Raw genomic sequence first — 16774 nt, 5'->3', positions numbered from 1 at the left:
CGCATCGAACTAGCTGAGAGATGCTTCGCTTGAACGAGGAGGGACTTCGGCTTTGCGCATCGCTTCGTAGGCTCTATGCGATATGCTCTGCTCTGCTCGCGAGACGCCGGTCTTGACCTGTGTCAAGGGCTATCCCGATCATTCTGATGACCGAACGGGTTCCACCAACGACGCCTCCTTTATGCTATGATGGTGGATTAAAACCTCTTCATCAGTCCTGCCGCATAATGGGACATCCCCTCGCTCAGCTACACTGCGAGAGACGGCTGGACCTGCAGGTCTACACATTCTTTGACACCGGCCTCGTGCCTCCTCAGACTGTTCGTTATTTCTTGACGGACGCACTCGAGGCTCATTCAACGGTCCACCGACTCGTTTACAGATCATCGCCGAGTATCTAGCCAGAACGTCTTCAGGGCACGCTAGTGTGCACAAGACTACAAATATCTGGCTGATGCAGACACAGATGTCTGCTCCTATGCGTCCTGGCGAATTGAAGGCGTAGTGATTGATGAAGTCAACCATATAGTCGTCCGTCCATTATGACCCTTAATCGTACGGACAGTGTCGGATCGAAATGCAACAACCACTCAAGGCGTATATATGGCCAGTCAGCTTCAATACCGCCAGGACCTCACGGAGTGGATTGCGAGGGCGGCGGACTGGATCTCAAGAACACCTGACTACCAAAACGGTGTCATCGACGTCTTACAAATCCAGGCTGTGCTTGATGTTCCAAAACAGGATCAGATCCTCTTTGACAGATTGGTAGACTATGGGTTGAGGATCAAGGGGTCTCCTTTTCACTTGGGCGGCATGTTACCGGAGATGGAAAGGTTGAGCGGAGTCGATGAACCGTGATGCGCCAAATATGGGCAAAGGCATCCAGAGCAAGAGAGGTTAGCCGCCTTTGTCACGTTTGACTGGGTCTATCGGGAAAACCAACTCGCCCACGCGATGGAAACTCGGGTGGCAGGCCTGAAGAAGTGGAAGCGTTCCCGCTGGAGATCAGAGGACCTACCGAGCGTCTGGGTTTGCCGGTAAGAACCGATCGTTACGTGGTTATCGAACTGATGAAGGTGCTGCCGGAAACTTTCCCGTCGACAGAATATGTATCGCCACAAGAAATGGGAAAGCGCGCAGAGCTGACATCAGGACAATTGACCAGTAGGAAAATCAAAGCATCCAGAACCAAACAGAGAGGCCGCAGAAGGGAGGAGATACTGTATCTCTACCTCTTGGCCTTGTCGAGTGGTCCCGTTCAAAGTCGCAAGATTGGCCGAAATGGATGGGCCCGATGAGCAAATTACCCTGCAGTTCGAAGATGGTAGAGTAAGTGACTCGCAAGAGGCTAGTACTCATGCCGGTCCTCAAACAACCCACATGATCCAGACAAGGCGCATTTCTGGCTTCTCGCTTGGAATCTTCAATACAGGTGCATACAAGCTCTCTTGATCTCTTGAAAGGAACGGATGAAAGAACCCCTCGATACAGTGCATACAGCTGTCACTCGCTCTTGCCCTCTTTGCCGACCATACCTGCACTGGAATAGATGTGATGCGGGAAACATATATAGAAATACCATGAGCCATATCAACGATCGGGTGGCGGAAGAAGCTTATGGAGCGGGTCGATCGCCTGAAGCTCTGAATGATGAACCCGATGATGGCCATCGACAAAAGTCCCTTTGAAACGTCGGACTTTGTCCACGGGGATGTTTCTAGCGCGTCGCCTGCGGAAGCAAAAGTCGACGAGCATATTGGAAGACGACGTCGCCATGTCTCGAGAACTGAGCGAGCGTCGGATACTACAGTGATGTCGGACGACGGTCACATTGAACAGGCAAGTCAAGAAGCGGACAGATTATGTTCACGTCGTCAACATATTAATAAGCGTGTACGAAGTCTGGACGATACATTGGTCGTTGCTGATATTCAAAAACTATATGAAGACCGGTCCTTCACGACCTGGTCTGGAAGAAGGGGAGGGGTTGTCGGAAAGGAAACTCTACACGACGATGCGATTAGAGAGCCTTCTTGGCGGCGGCACCGGCAACGGCGGCCTCGGCACCGTGGTGGCTGTGGTGGTGGTCCCCTGAGAGCTTGGATCCGTCGGCCCCGACCCTCGGGGCACCTTCGCTGATTACGGGGACAAGAACTCGATCAGCTACGGCAATAAACGTGCACGAGAAGATAGCAATGGTCTACTAACTAGTAGGCGTGGGTGTGGTCACCGTCCTTGTGCTGGTGTTCACCTCCAACCTTGGCCTGGACTATGTCGGCTTGAAACCAGGACGTCTCAGAGCGTGTTCACTTGCGAACAATAATCAACATGGCCGGGCTTCAAACTCACACTCGGCCAAAGAGACGGTAGGCAAGACGGTGTGCTCGTGAACAATAGGAGCGTCGTGAATCTTCTCGTGAATGGGGATGGTGGTGTGAACGTGGGTGTTCTGGACGGTCTCCCTGTTGATGACCGGCTGGATGGTCTCGTGAACGTGGTGGTGGACGTGCTCGGCGGCAACGGCGGGGGCGGTAGCCAAGGTTCGCTGGGTCTCACCGACCTCCTTGGTGTCCCGGTAGAGGGTTCGCTGCTGCTCGAGCTTCTCCCTGTGCTCGGGGAGCATGTCGTGCTTGGACTCCCTGGTTACCTGGTAAACGCACATCGAAGGCAAGATCAGTACCGAAACCAGACCACATCTGCCTTCGGATCCCACTCGAACTAACCTCGGGGACGACATTGTACTGGTGCTGAGTGGGCAAAGTCTGCTGGTCGACGATGGGCTGAACTCGGTGCTGGTGGTGGTGAATGTGCCTCTCCCTGTCGATGGCCTCGATCTGCTCGACAGTCTCGTTACGGGAGACGTGCTCCTGGACGACAGCGGGGGCAGTCTCGGTGCAGACCTCGGTAGAGTCGGCCTTGTTGGATCCCGACAAGCTGAAGGCGTGGGGCGAAAGACGTGAGGGCAGGCGTGGAAGAGAAAGAGGGAAGAGGAGGAAAGACGATGACGAGGGTAAGCGGGGATGATCGGGATAGAATCGAACGGGACGACGGGAAAAGCGCGAAAACTCACAAGGTCTTGACGTGGTCGACGACTCCGCCGGTGGAAGAAGTGTTGTTAACGTTGGTGTTGGCAGACATTTCGAGAGAGTTAGGTTGGTTTAGTTGAGTTTGGTAGGGGATTGGCCTAGAAGATGCGATGAAGATTGTTTTGTTGAGAGAAGAGGAGAGGAAACGTGATAGTTGTAGTTTCGATCAGGTGGTCGATCGAACCCGACCGGTCTATATACTAGCCCACCCAAGGGCGAGCGAGGGCGATGACGAGCCATCTCCCTCTCTCGTTGTTTGTTTGCGTGATGGTCGTCATCGCACGGACGAGGGGGAAAGGGATGACATCATAGACCTGATCCCCCTCCTCCTCGCGCCCTCTGTTATTTCGAGAGTTTCTACCGGCAGAGGCCGCAGGAGGACCCGGACTTTGACGTCAACCCACGCGAAGGGGGTGACTGGCACCCGATCGAAAGCTGATGACATGGTCCCATCCTAGCGGACGCCGTGACGTTGACAGTAGTGTCTGAACGATCTGAACAGCGCGCGCTGGCATACATCCAGGGACCAGAGAATGCTCGCCCCTCGGTTACGCACCCTCCCCCTCCCCCCCTCGCGCCTTCGTCATCATTGCCCGAGGTTGGATACGTCATCGCACCCGAACCCTGTCACCCACGGGTTGGAAACTCGTTCAACCTTTCAGTTGCTGCGAAGTCGGGTGGGGGGTGGATATTGACACGAGATCTCACGGCGAGGCGACCCAGGTAAGCTCAGAGTGGCAACCCCATTCAATCTGGGACGTTTTTGGACATGGATCTTGTATGTACATCTCGCGTCTACCTCGTAGTCTGTCAATTGCGCAGCAGATGCTCGGATCGATCTCTTCGTTGAACGAATTGTACGCGTCGTCTTTCTGTCCTCGCAGTCGCTGGTAGCTAGTAGCAGCCGCCCGGGTTCACTTGCAGCTTGCAGCTTGCAGCTCGTGGCTAGTTGTCACCGGGAGAAACAGGACGGACGAGATCTTGTCTCGGTGTCCAAGTGTATCTGTTGCCGGGTCGTTCAGGTTCCGCTCCGAGGCAGGAGAGATGGGTGTCGTCATCACCTCACTCCTGCAGACCTAAAATCGACCGACGTCTTTTGCGTGAGATTTTGCTCGAATCATCCACCAACTCCATAGATCCATAGCCCCCATAGCCACACAGCAACCGCTGGGAACACCGTATACGACGACCTCTCGATCCTGCAGTATCCCCTTGCCCCTTGTCCGCTCCCCCCCGAGCTGGTCGATCATTTTCGATCTGTTTGAACCGCGTGGTTACCACCCCCCGATCGCTATATACGCACCAACTCCCCTGCCTCTCGCAGCTCCCACCCCCCTACAACGCTACTGGTGCTCTGATTTGATTATCGTTTCACTTTAGTCTTTCTTCTCTAGCTCGACTTCTAGCTTGTCGGCATAACCCATCAGCTTCGTCCTAGTCCTATCCATATCTACAACCTCGATTCACCCCTCTTTCAACCGAACTCGACATCCTCGGTCGATCGGTCGTCAGCTGTGCAGACCTACGATCTACACGTCGTAACCGGTATCCCTCAGCTCCAATTCATCAGAACCTCGAGTGATCGCACCTAGGTCTTCTCTTCTCTTACCCACAACCTCCTGAACAAATCACCTCTCTCAAACCTCGACTCTTCCACGATCGCAAGATGCCCCTCTCCTCAGTATTCGAAAAGCTCAAGCTCCGACGAGGCTCCAACTCGAACCCTCCTTCTCCGACCTCGTCATCGGGAATCCGCGAAGGTCGAGCTTCTTCCGACAACCACCACCATCATAATAGTAGGAAGAGTGTCGACCAACCTCGAGTTTCCTCGAACGTTTCTCGAGAGCCTCAACAACAAGGCGGGGAAGGGACCGGGTTTAGGGGGCAGGAACTGGTAGGCGCTCATAATCACGTCGATGGCAATACGGAGGTTGCGAGGAATGCGAATGCGGCTCTCGAACGTGATCCCGTTAGCAACAACAGCAACTCGCAGCAGTCTCATCAGGCTGCGCAGGCCCCGCAGCATCAGCAACGAGAGTCTAGGGATGCACCGAGAGAGAACCTCGATCAAGGTCATGGGAGGACCGGATCTGGGTTGACCGGCAGAGGAGAAGGAAAGGGTTTGCCCCCTATTCCCGGAGCGCATGGGCGGGATGACCGTGATCACGCTCAACACGCTCGTGAACCCGTGGCTGCGGCTCAGAGGACGCCTTCCAAGGTCCCAGCTTCTTCCCGTAACGTCGCCAACAACAACAACAACCAGTTCGACGCCGACGGCTTCCCCATCGTTCCCAAGACTTCCTCGTCGTCATCTTCCAGCAAATCCGAATCCGGCCTTCCTAGGTCTCACGGGACGTTTGCTCTGCCGACGGTCCCCCAGACCCCGGCGTTCTCGGACGAGGTTCAAGCGGGTCTCCTGGGCCGATCCGTAGGGGGCGGGTCTGCACCGGCTCCGGGTTTGAGGGAGAGATTCGAGCTGGATGCCGGGTCGATGGGTTATATTCCCGTCGAAAACCACCGACACGGTCTCGGGTTCGGTAGCAAGGATGTCGCTGGGAGCACCGAGAAACCGGCGGAATGGAGGGAGATCGGATCGGGTCCGTTGATCAAGCAGCATCAGTTGACGACTCCCCGACAGTTGGCGCCTTATAAGGTTACCGATCCCAAGGTCATCGCCGAGGAATCTAGGCGGTTCGTCACCGCTCAATCCAAGGTCGGCCGGTTGGAGCCCAACCATATCGGGACTGTCGCTCGAGGTCAGGGTCAACACGATGGAGAGCTCGCCACGGCCGGTTCGACCCAGAGCGCCCTCTCGGCCTACATCCCCATCAGGGAATACGCCTTCCACCCCTCGCCTCCCGGGGCGACCGACCCTTCTCCTGAACACATCCAACGCCACCTCGCCCTCCTTAGCAACTCTTTCACCCACTCCCGAATGAGCCGGATCGGAGCCGGAGCTTCCAAGCCTGGCAAGTACACCCCGCTCATCCCCGGGATCCCCGTCTCCACCACGGAGAGGGACCGAGAGCTGATCAACCAGCGGGAAGGGCTCGTCAGCCGGATCGCCAGGGAAGAGGCCGTCGCCGAGCGTTCGGGCGCCAGGGGGATCAAGCCGAGGAACGGTCTGGATGAGAGGAGCGTCGAGGTCTTCAAGCAGGCTGGGTGGGAGAGCAAGGTGGGCGTGTTGGATACCGTGGATGTCAAGTCGAGGGTTTTGGAGCCCGTCATTCAGGTGGGTTGTCGAGGCGCATGTGTCAGGATTGCGAGTAGTGGAGTCTGACCCTATTCATGTTTTGATTTCGCAGGAACACGTCGCTATCATCGAGACCGAGGTTTACGAGCTTATGATCTTCAGGGACATCCACAAGTACCACATCTAGAGAGTCTAGCCAGGCGTATTTTCACAACATCAGTACAACAGCTGACACACGCCCCTTCGCAGCCCCTTCATCCAACCCATTCACGACCCCTCGCCGACCATCTTGCCTACTCGACACCTGTTCAAGGACGCTCAAGGTCAATGGCGCGAGGTCATCGGTGACGAGGCCGCCGAACGTGTCCTCGGAACCAAGATCGACCGAAGCGAAGGTAGCGTCTACACGGAACGCTGGATCGAGAGCGTCGGTGGCATCGAATACGAGGCCATCGAGAAGGAGAGCGTTGTCGTCGGTCGACGAGGCTGGGTCCAGCTTGTTGGTGAACGTCTCGTTGTAGGCAACAGCAACAGCAGCAACGTCGACCGGGGCCACGTCTCGAGCTCGTCTCGATCCGGTTCGAACGCTATGCGGATCGCCACCGACGTAGAGCACAAGCCTAGGAAATCGTCCTTTTCCGCCACTTCGCCCGGACGACCCGTAGGACAGAGGTCCAGCAGGGACGCACCCCCCGTCCCGACCGATCACGTCAACTCGCACCGATCGTCCGGTCAGATCGGTCGGGCCATCTAAAGCTTGATCAGCTCGATCGTTTGATCTCCCTCAGACTGTTTCAATTTAGATTGCTCTCCGTTCGTCAGTTTAGCAACTCAAGCAATTATTATGTATCGTTTCGCCAGTATCGCACGCACACACAAAGCGAGGTTCTATTGTCATATCCTAGTTAGTCAGGTCATTGTCGTTGAATATAATCATACTGTTACAGTAGTCGCGCCAAGATCCTCGCGTTTGAGGATTTGCCTTGTCTCCATCAGACGCGTCATTCCCGCGGAAGAGCATCGAAACGCAGTCCCTCATCCAGATACGTTGTCCGGACAGCAGTAGCTGATCACGAGTTTGAGAGACCCCCTTCACTCCGGCCCCTCGATCAAGTGTACGATTACAGGTAAGTCTTTTGCTCAGAGGAAACGCAATCCTCACCAAACCACTTCTGATATGAGGCATTCTGATGCGACTCTTACCGCATCATCGAGGAGGCATAGGCCGACTACATTGGGTTGGAGGCGCGGGACCCGGCATTTAGGTCACACGCGCAAATCCCCTTTTGAACGGACCACGGATTTCGGGGCGGATTGCAGTGTATGTTGCGGGACATTGGTCGAAATCATATCACGACAGTCTACATCACGCTTGAAAGGAAGAACATCAAATTGATGAATTGCAAGTCTCGTCTCACTTATACTTGGCTATCGGTGATGAAACTGACGCCACTCCTGCCTCTTGTGCAAAGGGTCACACTGCATTCACAGACAGAGGTTTCTTACAGATTGATAACATACAAACACGAAGTTGCGAATATAGATTCGATTGTTTCTTGTTTTTTCAGGCCTGTAATCCGAAGGTACGCGATCATCTGATACTACTGTCATTTCGTTCGAACTGTCATTTGCGGGTAAAAACAGGAGCCGTCCGGCAGCGGTCTCCGTTTGAGAGAGTCTCCACGATGCCGAGGATGGTCTTGCCGGCCTTGTTGATTGTTCCTGCCATCTCGACTGTAAAGGTCTTGTTGGCAGGTATGATCAGATGGCTGGTCGTGTTCGAGGCGCCACCGATTCCTTTCAATACCAGATCATAGAACGTGTTTTCGCCTTTGATGGTCGGAACCAGCTTAGCCGAGACCAAGCCGTCAACAGAGGCTACGATAGGCCCGTCTTGGGCAGGGGTCTTGAGCGCGAGAGTTGTGTCCGTAAAGAGATCGTTGTCTCCCGTGCCACCCACAAAGCTGAGTCGGGTCTCGTTCAACTCGACGCTCTTATCAGAAGGGTTTTGAATTGTAATCTTGACCGTCTGCTGAGATCCCGCCGTGTAATCGTTCTTCTCGGGCAAGTATCGCAGCGATTGGGCTGGAGGATTGACTTTGAGTCCCGCAACCCATGGCTGTCCCTTGTCGGACAAGAAGGTCTCTACAACGGTAGGCGGAGGGTCCTTCTTCTCTTGCGTTGTCAGAGCCAGAGACAAAATGAGAATGACCACCCCGATAACAGCGAGCACCGCTCCAACGAAAGGTATGGCCAGGGCTAAAGTGCAATCAGCCGCGATGACGCCAGCGGTGACAGCAATATCGACGCCAAATGCTACCACGTCGGCAATCACCGTCAGCGCCTGGATCACTACCTGGACCACGCCGAGCGCCTTGCCGGTCTTGGTCAGATCGCCCCAGTTCCGGTATAAGCTGATCGACATAGTCACTGTCATGGCCACTCCGAGGAGGATGTTGGCGGCCTTCAACCAATTGGCGGGTGTATTGAACGCCTTGGCTAATCTGCTAGACACCTTGCCGGCTGGAAGGGTTGGTTCGACCTCGTTGAGAGGTACGTCGAACATCTCGTCATATTCCATGTCAAGATCGGGATCGTAAATCGTCGCTCCAGTATTCTCTGCGATCTTTTCCCCAATGGCTTCCTGTATGCCGAGCTCAGGAAATTCGGCTTGCAATTCCTTCTCGATGATCAAGAATGACGAATCCTTGCGAGCGACTATGTCGAATGAGTCGTCGAGAATGACGGCGTCAACCTGCTGTTGTGCTCGATCTGCAACTGATTGCCTCCATGCCTTGACGCTTTGGAATGCGCTGTATGACACTTTGGCGCTCTCCACAGCCAGCGTCAAGGTAGCGATGATCGCTGAAGCCTTCGCTTCCGGTTTAGCCGTGCTCCATTGTGCAAACTGAGAGTACGCCATGTAACCATACATTCCGACCTGCATCGACCAACTGATCAGCTGACGGTTCAACAAGTCTCGCGAACGGCAGACTTACCATGGCGATACTATATAACCCCTTGAGAAGCGCAGTCCTACCGGCTGCCGCTGGCAATAGCTTCTGAAGACCGGCATCAAAGATGGCAGTTGCCCTACCCCAGCGCGAAAATTGTTTGAATGCGGCGCCCAGACCTTTCCCGATCGCACTCATCCAGCCGCTCAGGTTGACTGTCAGCGTCGCTACAACCTCCATGATGTGAGCTGCCTTCTGTTCGGCATTGAGATTGTCGTAGACTGCTTCGCCTTTCTGGAACTCGGCTAGGTCCTTCTTCAGATTGCTCCTGATAGGCTCCGTTATAGCGGGATCGTCATTTAAGACCTTGGTGATCAGAACTAGCATCGAGTCTTTCAACCACGAGCTGGCCTGAGCGGCATCCTTGTCATCGCGATTGATGTAAGCTGAAGACAAAGTCTTGGTGACACATTGAGCAATGGTGGCCTTGTAAAGACCGTCCGCATAGTCCTTGCTTGGGTCGAGATAGTTTAGAATATTGCAATATTTCAGGACGGGGTTGAAGGCCTGTAAGTAACGCACGAGGGAACTCGTTCTCAGTAGAAAATCTTCCTACCGACCTCTATTACGCTTAACCTACCGCGGTGATAGGCTTTTTCATTACGTTCCTGATGAAAATGGGCTTGGTACACTGCTTTCCCCACTTCTGCGCCCAGCTCGCTCCGTCTGCCTTGTACGGTTCAAGATATTTTCCATACAGCACTTTCATGGCCGCGGTAGCGGCTTCATGGTTCAGCTTGTTATACTCAGAGGACTTTGCGAGAGAACCGTCTCCCTGTGATTTCACAAAAGCCGTCAGTACTCTTGCTTTCCATGACACAATCATTTGTTGAACGCAGACAGACTTGACCGGTCCACCAATACCAAATTTTGTTCCTTTGCTCCGAATCGAAGTCTCCTTTCCATGTCTCTGAACTCGGATCCACCTGTGAGAGCATATAGGATATGTACGCCGGTGTATAGGTATCTTTTAGCCATGTTTTCAGGTCGTCGGGTAGATTATCCGCTAGCTCGCTGGGAAAGACAGCCTCGTCAACCGTCGGTTTGACCACTCCTACAAAATTTTTCCTGTCGTCCTCTTCCATATGATAAAGCATCGCCTTTTGTAAAAGTCCTTGGCTAGTGGTTTGTAGCTGTCGAACAAGGAAGCTTGAGCGAAATGATTCGGGACCTGTACAACTGCCTCTACGAAGACACTAACCGTCGCATCGTTATAATCTGGCATCTCCGCTAGCGCCGAGGTGTTCAATCCAGCAGTTCCTGGATTCGCTAAAGCCAAGGTTATCGGGGCTGGTTGAAATCCATGCAAACCAGTCAACGCAGGTGGTGTCGCATGAATGGCTGCTAAGGATGTGGCGATTGATCGCCTGACGGCCAGGGTAGTGCTAATGTCGATGTGCTGTCCAGCAACTTTGTATCGGGTCCCGAGGGATCCTACCTTTGTAGGATCCCATGCGTAGGCTACGCCAGTGACTGATTCAAAGTCCCACGACATGGTAAGCTTGAGGACCGTGAAGAAGAAAGGTAGCTTGCTCTTGATTGGCGAATAATCCGCAAAATCGACGTCAAAGGTTGGAGGGAGAACGTCCTCAGAAGTCTGCCCTTGGCCAGGGGCAGGTTTGACGGCCAGCGCGCTAATCACGGTAGGCGATACCATATCTATGGTGGCGACGATGTTACTCTTGTCATCCAGTTCCGTGACGCACTCGTACAGTGGCCCGATTTGCTGATCCGGTTGTTTGCCTTGATTGATGGCGTCCCGAATCTTGTCGAGCACTTCAATCTGCACCGTTGGGAGCGACATTCCTTCCGCTCCTCCTACGTGATGAGTAGCAAACGATATCTTACCGAATGCTACCGGTGTACTCGGCTGGTCCTTGTCGGTCTTTACGGCCCAGGGATCTTTATCGACGAAAATATTGTAGTAGTCTTCCCCGTCCGTATAAGATTCGTCCGACTCCGGTTCCGCGAAAGCTGGGTGAGCCGTGATCGCTCGTCGAGGCGAGTCTGTCATGTCTGTGGGGCTCATGCCTTGAAGACAGAAAGGAACCGGTTTGATCAGGTCTTTATGCAGATCTGGCGACAACGCGTTTGGGTGAATGATCTTGACTGCAGCATGCTGAAGCGCTTTACCCTCGTCGTGAGGTTTCACGTTGGCCTTGGTAACTATAAACGGGATCGTTGGCAAGCCTTCCCGAGCGAGTGACTCCGCATTGGCATCCTCCTCGCTCGACACATAGATGCTCCCGACACCGTCAAGTCCGGATGCCCATAGTCGAATGTATCCGTGTTCCCACCCATGAGTTGGTTCAGGACGGGTCCATCGGATTGTGTGCAGTTTCGTGTCAATCTGAACTCGCGGTACGACTTTCCCGTCGATCAACAATGTCCCTTCATGTATCTTGACCTTCGGAAGGGTATAATTTTTCGTCTGAGGAGTGTGTGTGGTAGGATGGAGCGAAAAAGTCCGTCGGACCTGAAGTAACGAAGATCGATGCTTGTGTTGGACTTTGCATCGAGTCGCGGTTGTATGCACGGCCGTGATCTGGCCGAGCTCTCTATTCAGAATCTCGTCCATCTGATCGACGCCGAACCTGTGGAATAAAGGCTGTAATTCCTTGATGCCGCGAAGGAGTCGCATACGTTCACGACTCTTGAAGGTAGACAGTAGTCGCGCGATAGACTTGATAGTAATCTGTCGGATGCCATAACATAGCGGATACAGTCAGTGAGTAGACAGAGGTGTCTGAGAACAGGCAATGCCGACCTCTGGATAATTGACTGCAACCAGATATCCGTTGGCGTGATATCTGCGGTGACCATCGCGCATATGGATTCCGTATACCATTTGATCCTCTGCGTTTTGAACGACCCGGATGGAATCGATCGGCACCAGATCATAACCTTTTCCGTTCGGTCTCCGACGATAGATGATATCACCGACAGCCAATTTGCCAACTTGAAGCCAGGCGTTTTCAGCCTGTGCAATGTCCGGCGTTATCGCGCGGAGACCTCTTGTGGTATGAAAGACGTGTCCCGGAGTGAAGAAAGCCGGTTCATCATCTATCACGAGACGCATATCGGTTCAGCAGAGTGCGAGTTATCTGCTGTCAGAGAAGATCGGGACTGACTGAAGCCTATCAAAACAGGCACATTCAATCGCGACACGACCTGCTCGTCGGAAGCGGTTCCATACGCGATGGTCTCGTTGTCCGTCAAGATGTGCTCGCCTTCGCGAATATCTTCTATCGGAATTTCTCCACGAACAGTCGCGATCTTCGTTCCAGCGACGAAACAAGATGCAATTGGGCTGTAAGTTTCCGTCGAACGGTCGACTTCTTTGACGTTCGGTGAGTCGGCCTTGAACATAGTTGGAAACGAGTGACGACCTTTGTGAGAAGATGCATGAGTTGCCTTAAGAATAAACAGCTGGGTTGGGAGCGATTGCTTACCTCTGTTGATCCAGTCAGCTACTTGTTGGCCTGTGACAGTAGTCGTTTGCAGATATTTCACCCCGACCCCGCCGAAGGTCACACCCGTCAAGAACCCTCTGCCGAATTCTTCTCCGTCATTGCCGTTCACGTGTATAGAGCTTTGCTCAGCTTTGCTGACAGCTTGCGATGCCGCCTTGCCGTATTGCGCTGCAAGGGTCTCCCATGTTGACCCCAAGACTTGGCAATGGGACCTCCAGGCCTGAATATCTAGAGCGAGAAGAGTGGACAACCTCCCCCCGATGGTGGCATTTATGGCGGCGATGCCTCCAAAAACATCGGACAAGGCGCCGGATAAAGCTGGGTCGCGCAATATCGCCCCAGCGAGGTCGAACAGACCAGTCGATCTTAGATTGGTATCGACGGTGACGGCGAAAACCATCGAGGAGGCCTTGCTGATCGTGGCTAGTAGATTCATGCCATCCTTCGAGAGTAAGCCAGACAAGACGTTCATGGCGTCTACTGTCCTGAAGTGCCCGATCCATTCGCACAGTACGCTTGCCGCTCGTGATTGCGAAATCTCGTTGTCAACCGAAGGAACCGTGCCAGGTCCATGATGAAGGTATTCACAAACGAAGAGAATAGCGAGACTGTACTCATGGTTCCCAGCGAGCAGATCTTTGGCTATTTCAGATGAAACGAAGGCTTGGGATCTGACACGCTTCTCGTATGCTTCCGCGAAACCATCTCGTCCACCTAGTTCGGTTAAAGACGGTTTACCGGCGGTCTTCAGAGCCCAGTTGATGTGTTCGGCGTAGAATAGCGAGGTCAGATTGGGCAAGAGCTGACTCTTGGCGGCCTTGACGTTGTCCTAAGATGCGACGGCATGACCACGTTATCAGCTCAACAGATTCGTCTTGCTTCTTGCAAGATCTCGCACGGCATACCCGCTGTACGCAGTCTTTCAGTTTGAACTTGTCTTTCTCGTCGTCAACTTGGCACAAGCCATCAGCAAAAGCTTGTTCAGCAAAGGTCCTCAAGTAAACCGAAGCGTCGACCCCATCGATACTGAGGTCTTCCTGTCGTTCACCGTAGTTTTCCTCAGCCGGAATATACTGCACAAAGTCGTTGATATTGTCACATAAGCGCAACTTGTTAAAGAGTCGATTGGAAAAAGAGTCCACGGAAAACTCCTACACCCAATCGATCAAGTCTAGTCAGCATCTCGGTACAGATTCTGCCCACAGGAATTGACTTGCCTTCAAGTTGCGTAGTACGCCTACAAGGTCTTGCACCGCCGCGTCCATCGTTATAGAGCCTTTGAGTGCAAGTATCAGTCGAGGCGGAGGGGTATCATAAGTCTGATACAGTGAGATAGTCGGCCTATATATACATACCAGACCCTGCCGGGCTGGCATGATTATGTCCAAAGAATGCACCTGCTTGACTGTCCTTACTCGAAGTCTCGTGCAACGGCCGTATGTCGACTTAGCTCGAGCTGAGTCTTAACCGCGGACGACCAGGTGAGTACCTGATGGCTGATGGCTTGTGAACGGATGCGTCCGAAACAGGCTGGTTCACGGAAACAGATTGGCGTTGAAATCGAGCGTCGAAACTCACGAAGGCGACCCGTTTTGTGAATGAGGATGTAACATATGCATCCGTTTCAGGGGCTCGAGTTCTGTCAAAGTCCGAGGGTACCTGGGATCTGTAACATCCGCTCGGTTAGCGCCGACATGATGAGAGCATATACGTGTGCTCGTTCAGATTGACATTCGATCCCTACTCACCAATTGGCAACCTGCTGCTCGGAACTAATTCTCCGGGTAGAAATGCCGAGTCCGTATCACAATGTGCGAAGGCTCGATCACCTGACCACTGACCTGACCACGCCGATTGCCAGCAAATAAGACAGGGACCATTGCGAAAGGCGTCAGCGAAGGTCCTGGAAACACGATCAGGGCCAGGAAATAAACCTTGTATGAGCTTCGAACAAGGCACAATTGATGCAGGGGCTGGTCCATATAGTTAAGGTCCGAATCCGCTTACCGTCCGCGTGACCTTGTCCTATCGACTGAGATGCTTTGCGCGTGCCAAAGGTTCAACTGATGCAGCTGTGTATGATGTCCAGATGAGCACGTTGACCGGAAGTCCGGGTTGCACATGCTAGTCACCGCCCAGACTGCAGCATGCTCTCAACTCCTGTTTAATTGTCTTTCGGTCGTGTCAAACCTGAAATCAATCTGCTGGGTGCCGATTCGCGTGGCCATTATCCGCTGTTCATCGTCGCGCGCTGACTTGTGCTCGTCCATATGCGATGACTTGTATAGTGGTCGTCACGGCTGGAAAGGACAAGCCAAACCGCTTGCATGTCAAATCTTCATTACATCTCCTCGGTACTCCACTGATACGCCTCCTTGGCTTTCCGGCTCCGTTCATTGATCTTCTGGAACAACTTGGCTTCGTACCCCGTCGACCGGTCTGAGAAAGGTGTCGTGTCGGAAAAAAGAATGGACATCGTCGTAATCAGAATCAAGTCGCTGTTGCAATCGTTGACAGGGAGGAGAACGGGACTTACCGACACCGTCCCATCGGAACCCTGGAGGGATACCGAACCGATTCGGAGGAGGTGCTGGCCCGGTATATTTCGGTCGTTGCGGGCCTTTCTTTTTCCGTTGCTATGGGGTCGAGGCCGCAGGCGAAAGATCGGATCAGCTTTGTCGAGCGGCCGAGAAGACTAGGTGTTGTACGTACCGTCAAGAACGCCGCTGCTGGGTCTTCTCTCCGGACCTCGTTTCGGAGTTCATCATTCATATCCCGGTCATTTGCCGACCTATCCCCCATTCGAACCAAGCAAATCAGCTCAAAACAGGCCGGAAAGCTCAAAATTCTGCATACTCACCTAGCAAACGAAGTGCTGGCGACCTGTCTCTCCCGCTGAGCTTCCACTTCCCGTTGATTCCGCTGTACCAACCCCTTGTTCCAATCCTTCTTCGCAGCCTGTCTGGCTCGATCTTCCGCTTCGGCCTTGATCTGTTCAGCCCGTTCAGCTTGGGCATCGACGATCTTTCCCGACCGATCACGATAGACCGTCCTTTGATGATCCGGATGATCATCAACATCATCATCATCATCATTGGCGAGATCCTCGTCGTCCTCGATCCCTTCGGCTCGACGCCGACGTCGAGCTTCGAGGCGTTCTTGTTCCCGTTCAGCTTCTTTACGGGCTTCTTCGATGGCCAGCGCTTCAGCCTCTTCTTTCAACTGAGCGGCAGTTAAAAGACCTCCTTTTCGTTTCTTCACAGGTGGAGCGGACGTGGCGGTGGCGGTGGAAGATTCGGCTGGAGGTTCCTCAGCGGCGGGTTCAGGTTGAGTTGAAGAGCTGGCTGATGGGAGCGACCAGTTCGATTTCTTTAGACGTAGAGTTTTGGCAGCGGCCGTCACAACTAGATTAGAGGTCAATAAGAGTCAGCATGAACATACAACGCATGTCGACGAAATCCTGAACTCACCTGGCACATCCGTATCTTCCTCCTCGGGCTCGGCCTGTCCCCATCCATTCCCCAGACTGTCCTCATCTGCGATCAACAACCCCGTCCCATCCCCAACAGCTACAGGTACAGCCTGATCTATCCGTCTCTTCTTCTTCTTAGGACGTCCAGCTTCGCTCCGGGAGAGGATCGCATCGGCCTTGGCACCCGACATGTACCTGGTCAGAAGAGCACGGTGTTAGCTGCTTGTCAGGCGCGGCTGTGACCGATTTCGGTGCTCACTTTGAAGCGAGGTAGGCCTGTATATCACCCATCTTGTAGGATTCAGTGTTTGGTAAAGTACGGATGGTTTGGCCATGTAAGGAGCTGCTTTGCTCAAACATGCATGGATCATCATGGTTCAATAATCGCAGTTGACCGGGAGTGCTGCCTGGGGTGGTTGTCCCATTGGGGCATCATCGGTCACGTGACGACGCGGATGACCGACACAGTACACAGTAGTACACTTGACGATGTCGACTGGACTGGACATACGTCGTCAGACGATCATCAGCCA

The 16774-nt window shown here is 53.5% G+C and overlaps 4 protein-coding genes across 4 annotated transcripts; 1 reads left to right on the top strand and 3 right to left on the bottom strand.

Annotated features, from left to right (window-relative positions):
• Positions 1 to 1868: 1868 nt before the first annotated feature.
• HD553DRAFT_319953 (allergen) lies at positions 1869 to 3516 on the bottom strand. The gene is made up of 5 exons (XM_046181087.1): positions 3074 to 3516; positions 2727 to 2937; positions 2353 to 2650; positions 2212 to 2272; positions 1869 to 2138 (listed from the first exon to the last, which is right to left on the bottom strand). The coding sequence occupies exons 1-5, from the start codon at positions 3139 to 3141 to the stop codon at positions 2024 to 2026; spliced, it is 753 nt and encodes a 250-aa protein (XP_046032903.1). The 5' UTR covers positions 3142 to 3516; the 3' UTR covers positions 1869 to 2023.
• Positions 3517 to 4547: 1031 nt separating this feature from the next.
• Positions 4548 to 7232, top strand: HD553DRAFT_149098 (uncharacterized protein). The gene is made up of 3 exons (XM_046176727.1): positions 4548 to 6321; positions 6395 to 6456; positions 6532 to 7232. The coding sequence occupies exons 1-3, from the start codon at positions 4756 to 4758 to the stop codon at positions 7034 to 7036; spliced, it is 2133 nt and encodes a 710-aa protein (XP_046032902.1). The 5' UTR covers positions 4548 to 4755; the 3' UTR covers positions 7037 to 7232.
• Positions 7233 to 7590: 358 nt separating this feature from the next.
• Positions 7591 to 14048, bottom strand: HD553DRAFT_301559 (uncharacterized protein). Its single transcript, XM_046178664.1, has 10 exons — positions 13987 to 14048; positions 13675 to 13920; positions 12749 to 13598; positions 12428 to 12685; positions 12064 to 12359; positions 10498 to 11991; positions 10142 to 10429; positions 9877 to 10071; positions 9282 to 9803; positions 7591 to 9223 (listed from the first exon to the last, which is right to left on the bottom strand). The coding sequence occupies exons 1-10, from the start codon at positions 14032 to 14034 to the stop codon at positions 7907 to 7909; spliced, it is 5514 nt and encodes a 1837-aa protein (XP_046032901.1). The 5' UTR covers positions 14035 to 14048; the 3' UTR covers positions 7591 to 7906.
• A 1062-nt stretch (positions 14049 to 15110) lies between these two features.
• Positions 15111 to 16532, bottom strand: HD553DRAFT_346256 (bud site selection-related protein; the record flags this gene model as incomplete). Its single annotated transcript, XM_046183182.1, has 6 exons — positions 15111 to 15208; positions 15306 to 15405; positions 15482 to 15560; positions 15630 to 16173; positions 16240 to 16436; positions 16501 to 16532. 6 exons carry the CDS (start codon positions 16530 to 16532, stop codon positions 15111 to 15113), a joined length of 1050 nt encoding a protein of 349 aa, XP_046032900.1.
• Positions 16533 to 16774: the final 242 nt, after the last annotated feature.

This window comes from Filobasidium floriforme, assembly GCF_021052385.1.
Source record: "Filobasidium floriforme strain CBS 6241 chromosome Unknown HD553scaffold_28, whole genome shotgun sequence".
Lineage (NCBI taxonomy): Eukaryota > Fungi > Basidiomycota > Tremellomycetes > Filobasidiales > Filobasidiaceae > Filobasidium > Filobasidium floriforme.
Note: the sequence above shows the minus strand (reverse complement) of the source record. Positions and strands in the feature narration are given on the sequence as shown.